Here is a 9,010-nt window from a genome sequence, read left to right on the forward strand (position 1 = left end):
CTGTACCTTTAAAATTATTTAGAGAGTGCAGTTTCATACTTTTGGTCTTATACTTTATATGGAAATCATCATGAGCTACAAATGTAAAAGACATTATTTTCTGTAATGTATTATGCTTAAGAGTAGGTATGCTGCACTACATTTACACATCTACAAAAATGAGCTCACTATTATCTAAAAACAGAAAATCAAATGTCTGATAGAAGACATTTTTACTCCATGTGACTGCTTACTTATTATCACTTCACTTTTGAGTGGGAGCATCCCACTCAAACAAGGATATCTTCCAAAGGAATTCTGGCCATCATTCCCAAAGCTCATCCAATGCAGAGATCAATTTGGACATATTCTGGAATTTGCATACAATGTCATTTATTTCCAAGAAATAGCAGTTACCGAACAATAACACTCTTTGTTCATAAAGCCTTGACTGTCAAATGATTAATCGATACTGCTGGTTCACATGTACCAGTGTTCACTTTTAAAGGAGGACCTTTCTTCATTGTTTTTTTTTTATCCCGATAAACACTGAGCTAAAGTCACATCAGACCAGAGAAAAATACCGCACTTAACATATTCTCTGTATAAACCTTTTCAAAGGGATAGTGTGGATTGCATGGGATGACGTTCAGAGATTTCTAGCATGATTCTGGTAGTGGGCCTGACTGTGGGGTAAGGTCATGCTGTCAAGGTGTATGGTTCAGCAATCAGCAAAAGTTATAGGTTGGGTTAGCCTTGGTCACATGAAATCCTCATAGTCTTGTGCATACCCTCCATCAAACTCCCCATAGTCGGCGAGATCATCTTTCAGCTTGGCTTTTAAACCACCTCCTGGTAAAATTCCCTTCTTTTTCTTTTTCCCTTTGTTTTGTTGCTGAATCAAAAAAATAAATAAAAAAAGACAACATTAAGGATGATGGCAAAGAAAACACGTTCACATTAAATATAGTAGCAAATGCCTACTAAAAACATAACTATGAAAGAAAAAAAAATGCGTATGTGTATATATACATATACAAGAAAAAGTATGTGAACCTTTTGGAATTAACTGTTTATCTGCATTAATTGGTCATAAATGTGATCTCATCTTCATCAATATCACAAGTATAGACAAATACAATGTGCTTAAGCTAACAACACACAAACAATTATAATCTTTCATGTCTTTATTGAACACATCCAATTAACATCAAACAAGCATTTCCGGTAGCTGCGGATTAGACCAGCACAACGTTCAGAAGGAATTTTGAACCATTCTTCCTTACAGAACTGCTTCAGCTCAGCCATCTGGAGCGACTGGGCTACTCCATAAGGTGGATTTTCTGTTTTTGAAGCCATTCTGTTGTGGATTTACTTTGATTTTTAGGGTCATTGTCCTGCTGCATCAACCAACTTCTACTGAGCTTCAGCTGGACACAGCCACCCTGACATTATCCTGTAGGATATCTTGATAAACTTGGAAATTCATTTTTCCCTTGATGATGGCAAGTGGTCCAGGCCCCAAAACAGCCCCAAATCTCCCAAGATGCTCCCTCCACCGTACTTCACCATTGGGATGATGTTTTCATGTTGGTATGTGGTGCCCTTTCAGTGCTGCGTGTTCTTCCCAAACAATTAAACCTTAGTTTCATCAGTCCATTTCTTTGGCAAACTTCAGGCGTGCAGCAATGTTTTTGTTGGAAAGCAGCAGCTTCCTTCGTGGTGTCCTGCCACGAACACCATGCCTGTTCAATGTTTTCTGTATGGTAGACTCATGAACAGAGATGTTTACCAGTTCCAGTGACTGCTTCAAGTCTTCGGCTGTCACTCTAGGGTTCTTTTTTTTACCTCACTGAGCATTCTGCAGTGTGCCCTTAGAGTCAGATTGACTGGACGGCCACTTCTAGGGAGATTAGCCACAGTACTAAATCATCTCCATTTATAAACAAGTTGTCTAATTGTGCACAGATGAATATCTAAGCTCTTCAAAATAACTTTGCATAAGCTGGAAAGGGTTTCAAAGCAACAATTCTTGATCGTAGGTCTTCTGAGGTCTCTTTTTTACGAGGCATGGCCCATGTCAGCAGATGCTTCTTCTGAACAGCAAGCTCAAAATGTTTGAGTGCTTTTTATAAGTAAAAGTAGCTCTAACCCACACCTCCAGTCATGTTTCATTAATTGGATGCCAGGTTTGCAAACTCCTGACGTCCTTAGCCTAGGGGTTCACATACTTTTTCCAACCTACACTGTGAATGTTTGAATAATGCATTAAATATGTACAAGAACAATAGAATAATTTGTGTGTTATTAGCTAAAACAGACTGTGTGTTTGTTCATTATTGTAACTTCCAGGTCAAACCAGATTTTGAGAAAAATGTATACATAAATGCAGGTAATTCCAAAGGGTTTGCATACTTTTTCTTGCCACTGTGTATGTATGTATGTATATATGTATATACACACACACACCGAACAGCCACAACATTAAAACCACCTGCCTAATATTGTGTAGGTCCCCCACGTGACACCAAAACAGTGCCAACCAGCATCTCAGAATAACATTCTTAGCACAGACTTTGTCAGTTCGAACCAGTCTGGCTATTCTCTGTTGACCTCTCTCATCAACAAGGCATTTCCATCCGCAGAACTGCCGCTTACTGGATGTTTTTTGTTTTTGGCACCATTCAGAGTAAATTCTAGAGACTGTTGTGTGTGAAAATCCAAGGAGATCAGCAGTTACAGAAATACTCAAACCAGCCCATCTGGCACCAACAATCACCCAAGCGATTATCTAATCAGCCAATCGTGTGGCAGCAGTGCAGTGCATAAAATCATGCAGATACGGGTCAGGAGCTTCAGTTAATGTTCACATCAACCATCAGAATGGGGACAAAATGTAATCTCAGTGATATGGAGCATAGCATGATTGTTGTTGCCAGACGGGCTGGTTTTAGTATTTCTGTAACTGCTGATCTCCTGGGATTTTTACACACAACAGTCTCTAGAATTTACTCAGAATGGTGCCAAAAACAAAAAACATCCAGCGAGCGGCAGTTCTGCAGAAGGAAATTCCTTGTTGATGAGAGAGGACAACAGAGAATGGCCAGACTGGTAAAAACTGACAAAGTCTACGGTAACTCAGATAACCACTCTGTACAACTGTGATGAGAAGAATAGCATCTCAGAATGCTATTCTGAAATGCGGGTTGGTACAGTTTTGGCGGCACGAGTGGGACCTACACAATATTACACAGGTGGTTTTAATGTTGTGGCTGATCGTTGTGTGTGTGTGTGTGTCTGTGTGTGTTATTTATTAGTATTAAATTTGGATTTCATACCTTTTCTTGCCTCTGCTTTTCACCTAGTAACACTGTGAGCGAGTTGTTAATCTTCTTCAAGTCTTCAACTTCCACTGTAAAAATGATTCATGAGGCAACACATGATTCAAATTGCGAATGACTTCGAAGAACTGCCAACATACACTGATCAGCCACAACATTAAAACCACTGACAGGTGAAGTGAATAACATTTATTATCTCATTACTATGGCACCTGTCAAGGGGTGGGATATATTAAGCAGCAAGTGAACAGTCAGTTCTTGAATTTCATGTGTTGGAAGCAGGAAAAATGGGCAAGCGTAAGGATCTGAGCGACTTTGACAAGGGCCAAATTGTGAGTGCTAGATATCTGGGACAGAGCATCTCCAAAACGGCAGGTCTTGTGGGGTGTTCCCGGTATGCAGTTGTTAGTACCTACCAAAAGTGGTCCAAGGAAGGACAACAGGTGAACCGGCGACAGGGTCATGGGTGCCCAAGGCTCACTGATGCGTGTGGGGAGTGCAGGCTCCATGATATTTGGCAGGTGGTTTTATTGATGTGGCTGATCGGTGTATGTAAAAGAAAACGTGATGATTCAATACTCACATGAAAGACAGAGGTCCCTGAACAGCGACTCTAAAAAGCTGGAATAGTGTATAGACTTCTCGTACGGATAAATTTTTTCTCTTAGCAACCGCTCAAACTCTGTGAAGTCTTCTTTAGAAGAGGGACTCATTGCATCAATTCCTGTTATATTATTTGATACTACACCTATAAAAGAATGTATAACAGTCATATTAAGGTAGCGAAGAGTTTAATTTTTAATTTGTTATTTGTAAAAATCAACTGCACATTAAGTCGTCACTGCGCAGCTGGTAGTGAGAAAGCACTTACCAAAAGTCTCTTTTGCGAGTTCTAAGTCAGAGTCCTCTTGTAACTTTTTCACTCTTAGTCTTTCTGCCAACTCCTCTTCTGGCGTGCGTTCTGTGCTGTTTTTAGACTCCTCGGCCTGCTTAAAATTATTAGCAAGGCATGATTAGTAAATAAAAACCTTCTATATCTTTAGAGCACACTTTAATCTAGTATGAATAAAAGTCTGATCTGTGAATGAAATTTGAGGGGCCTACAAACCAAAATAATTAATTTATATTTACACAATACAACAATTAATATTGAAAACCATCTTACCAGGTAGTAAATAAACTCCTTTAATGTTAAAAATATTAAAACTTGTGTGAACTTACTTGCTTTCTGAGCTCCTCTTGTTTTTTCCTTTGTAAATTTTCCTTCTCTTTTATCTTATCACTAAGCTTTTTCTTTTCTGTAGGTTTTGCTTCTGTTCATGAGAAATACACAATTAATAAACTCGTGTTAACACAGGTGGCAACAGCAAAGACGACAGAGCTTGTACATATTTTGGATCACTGTACCAGTCTTTTCCTCCACTTTTTCTTCCTCTTCATCATCATCCCAATTATCCTACAAGAGAAGAGCACATTTTTAGACCATAAATTAGGACACTTAAAGGAACAGTTCACCCAAAAATGAAATTGTCTCATCATTTACTCACCCTCATGCCATCCCAGATGTGTATGACTTTCTTTCTTCTGCAGAACACAAAATTTCAGCTCTATAGGCCCATACAATGCAAGTGAATGGTGGTCAGAACTTTGAAGCTACAAAAAACACATAAAGGCAGCATAAAAGTAATCCATAAGACTCCAGTGGTTAAATCTATATCTTCAGAAGTTATATAATAGGTGTGGGTGAACAACAGATCAATATTTTAGTCCTTTTTTACTATCAATCTCAACTTTCACATTCTTTTGTTTTTGATGATTTGCATTCTTCGTGCACACCTACTGGGCAGGGAGGAGAACTTATAGTAAAAAATCTACTTATATATTGATTTGTTTCTCACCTATACCTATTATATCGCTTCTGAAGACATGGATTTAACCACTGGAGTCGTATGTATTACTTATAAGCTGCCTTTTTTGAGCTTCAAAGTTCTGGCCACCATTCACTTACATTGTATGGACCTACAGAGCTGAAATATTCTTATAAAAATCTTTGTTTGTGTTCTGCAGAAGAAAGAAAGTCATACATATTTGGGATGGCATGAGGGTGAGTATTTAGAGAATTTTCATTTTTAAGGTGAACTATCCCTTTAATGGTGACAGGAAGCAAGCGTATTAGGAAAAAATAACAGCAGGTAAATTACAAATACACTTTTTTTTTTTTTTTTTTTTTTTTTTTGGGTATATAATAACACAAGCCCTAAGTTTGTGCTTCAAGACATTAATAAAGTCCTCTTAAGAATACAAACTCCTTAAGTGCTGAAGTATGATAAGTTGTGATGAGCACCAGATGACAGTGATGTTTTATGTCTACGAAACACACTATAAAGTTACAGACATAAACAATGCAAAATGAATGAGACATTTAGGATGAAATTAGTCACAATCATATAATTAGTATAGTTTCATTGTCTAACCATTATTCGACATTGTGTCCATTGTCATATTCAATAGCTGTCTGGCCTCATGGTTGAACTCATCATCATATCAGCATGCTGTTTCTGACACTCTTAGCAGAACAGTGGCCAGCTACAGTTAGCCGACACCAACTTCTAGAGATATGAGGACTTATTTAAAGCTATTAAAGCATACAAAATAATTGTCGATAAAAGCGCCAGGATGCACTAACTTTCACATCGTCGTCTTCATCCTCGCCCTCCCATTTATCATGAACTGCCGCCTTTTTAATGGGCTCCTCTGTCTCGAAACTGTCCGCATCTGGACACATAACAGAGCGTTTACTTACATCAATCTATGACAGTCGTATTTTCTGATGACAGCTTACTAAGTAAAGCATATTTATATGTATTTACGTGGACAAAAAATGAAAATGACGGTGACATTTCGTAAATTCTCACCCCAAGAATCGGCCTCCGCCATGATGTCAGTCGCTGTAGGGAACAAGAGCGTGCCGTGAACTGACACACTTACAGAAAGACTTGCATTAGTTTCATAATAAAAGTCCTCAAAACTGCTACAGAGACATGAACAATATTTTACATATTTATACATTTATACAAATTTTAATAAAAATAATACATTTTTATCTATAGATCAATGTTGTTTAAATAAATTAATACAATTTTAAATTATTATTATTTATTTAATTATTTTAAGCAAACAAAATGTGTGCTTGATTCTAGTCTTAAACATAATCTATCAATATTCTTTGAATTTAAAGAAGACAATATGCGCTTTTAGGTGCACATTCTTTCACAGATAAGCCGACAACGTGTATGATCATGTATACCCATTAAAAATCTGTGTAAAGCCATGAACGGCTGAGGAATAAACCATCGTGTTGGGTGTAATGCATTACTAAGTAATTAATTACTGTAATTAAATAACTTTTTCATTGAAAAAAAGTAAGGGATTACTCTTAATCTTTCAGTAATTTAATTACAGTTACTTCTGATGTAATTGTGTTAAATACTGTATAGATTATAGAAAAATTCTATATAAAACAATAGTGAATTTTAAATCGAAATGTAATATATAATGTTAAAATGTATGTTTTCTAATTTAATGGAGCCCCCTTAAATTCTTTGGCCAGTTCATTAATAATTTATTTGATTTTATATTATTTATTTGAAAGAATTAAAGGAACAATTTCATGTCTATCCTTGTTTTTTTCATCTGGTCGAGGTTGATAAGGGTTTTAGAAAGTAATTAGTAATAAGTAATGCAATCACTTTTCAGACAGAGTAATTAGTACAGTAATCTAATTACACTGTAGAAGATTTAATTAGTAGTTAGTAATTAATAACTTTTTTAGAGTAACTTACCTTGATTTCGCATTGCATGTAAACACCTTTACCGGCGTTCTTATCGGCTTATCCAAAGTACGCAAGTGTTGTTCGCGTGGCTATTTACGTTCTGATGTCAAAAGCAGTGAATAGCATGATTATTTTAAGTGTCATGATAACACGTTGTCAGATTTTGTTGAATAAACTGATTTCTGGTAGTTATCAGTGTATTTCTGTGCATGTAAGCCTGATAGCACACGTACATCACACAGACGTCTATTTGATGTATGTGTTTAGATCTGGAAGACGTCTATTTTACGTTGTATGTTCATCTGCAATACGTCTATTAGACATATTGTTTCCGTTTCCTCTCAGATGTTTATTAGACATTAAGCAGATGTCTTTGGGACCTTTATGATTTAGAATGTTTGTAAATCTGATCTTTTTAAGATGTTTAGCAGATGTTAATAAGATGATGATGCTTTTCAGATCAAAAGATATATGTGTGGTATCTGGGAAAGGGGCTCAGATTATATTCTTTAATTTTGCCATGTGCTCCCTTCCTTCTCTTCTCTAAGGGCTATCGTCTGTCTGTGTGATGAGTCGTTTGTAAAGTAAACTATAGCTGGAAGAACCTTCCTGCAGATGGGTTTAAATAGTTGTACATAGTATTTTAAGTTGAGCAAGGTTTCTTACATTTACTTTTTCTATTTATATCACACAGTGACCATTATAGTCTGACCACTGTTGATGGTCAAACATATGGGAATGTCAGGTTACATTTTATTCATTAACATCAGGATTTGGTTTCTTGTTTTTAGGCTGCCTTCATTAGTTGTCTGATGGTGGGTTATTTGGGGGGTATTCCTAACATTGATGGTGAAGGTCCACTGATAGCACACGTACATCATCTTGATGTGTATTTGATGTGTATTTATTTTTTTTATTTTTTTATTTTTAGGTTTTTTGCTAATTTTATTTTCGCTATTACTAATTTCAGTGATGTAATGCTCTGTCACTTTAAAAACTAGTAAAAGCCCTTGAATGTGTATCCCTGTCCCGGGATGTTGAGGGTGTTTTATTAGCTATGTCCACGTTCCGGAGCATCTGCGGTTCAGGACAAATATGACCTAAAAATGTGTCTATAAATGTAATAGCAACACAACGCCAAATTACATATTTGGTTAAGCAACTCCAACCCTGCTCCGGTAAGCTCCTGTTCATTTTAAATGCTTATTACGGGTATTAAAGTGTTTGCTACTTTCGATTTTAGTTAAATCAGCTTTGTACCAACTGCACTAAAAGAGCAAACTTACACATTTAAACATTAAAACATTTTATGAGTGCAGATTTTAAACGCATGCACATCCATGTAGCGCCTCAATGACGGTGAAACATCGAAGCTCACTGGAAATGAGCCATTTTAACTGGGCTAATGTTTCTTATGATATGGTGTAGTAGAGAAGTACGAGTCTTTTGTTGATGCTTTAATGTAATAAGACGTGCGTTTGTGATGCATTCGTTGTGTGTGGAGTTCGGGTCGATGGATGTTGCAGTAATTCCGTCTCTAGATCACTGGAAGAATTGATAGTTATGTGAGAACCGCTGGATATGATGCTTATTTGGCGCTAAAGGGGGTTCAACTTTTCTAATTAAAATTTCAGAATTGGAAGAGTGTGTTCATGAAGCTGTTTTACAGGACAATAATTATAAAAATGTATTTCGATGAATCTAAACTAAGGTGTTATCCATGGGCGTAGAATACGCGGGGGATGCGGGGGGACACGTCCCCCTCACTTTCAATAAAACCAAAGTTCGTCCCCTGCACTTTTTTCACAGGGCAAATGTGTTTACGCTGTGTCTTTCATGCAGCAAATGTCTAAATGT

The 9,010-nt window shown here is 36.8% G+C and overlaps 1 protein-coding gene across 3 annotated transcripts; it reads right to left on the minus strand.

The window, feature by feature from the left end:
• Positions 1-355: 355 nt before the first annotated feature.
• LOC127437698 (eukaryotic translation initiation factor 3 subunit J-A-like) lies at positions 356-6,310 on the minus strand. Of its 3 annotated transcripts, none has more exons than XM_051692783.1 (8): positions 6,236-6,310; positions 6,007-6,095; positions 4,728-4,776; positions 4,542-4,633; positions 4,192-4,306; positions 3,904-4,068; positions 3,318-3,391; positions 356-874 (listed from the first exon to the last, which is right to left on the minus strand). In XM_051692783.1, the coding sequence occupies exons 1-8, from the start codon at positions 6,255-6,257 to the stop codon at positions 740-742; spliced, it is 741 nt and encodes a 246-aa protein (XP_051548743.1). In that variant the 5' UTR covers positions 6,258-6,310; the 3' UTR covers positions 356-739. The 3 variants fall into 3 exon arrangements, with proteins under 3 accessions (XP_051548743.1, XP_051548742.1, XP_051548744.1); XM_051692782.1 differs by having other exon boundaries at positions 4,192-4,309; XM_051692784.1 differs by lacking the exon at positions 3,318-3,391 and having other exon boundaries at positions 4,192-4,309.
• Between the last annotated feature and the right edge of the window lie 2,700 nt (positions 6,311-9,010).

Source organism: Myxocyprinus asiaticus, chromosome 48, assembly GCF_019703515.2.
Source record: "Myxocyprinus asiaticus isolate MX2 ecotype Aquarium Trade chromosome 48, UBuf_Myxa_2, whole genome shotgun sequence".
Lineage (NCBI taxonomy): Eukaryota > Metazoa > Chordata > Actinopteri > Cypriniformes > Catostomidae > Myxocyprinus > Myxocyprinus asiaticus.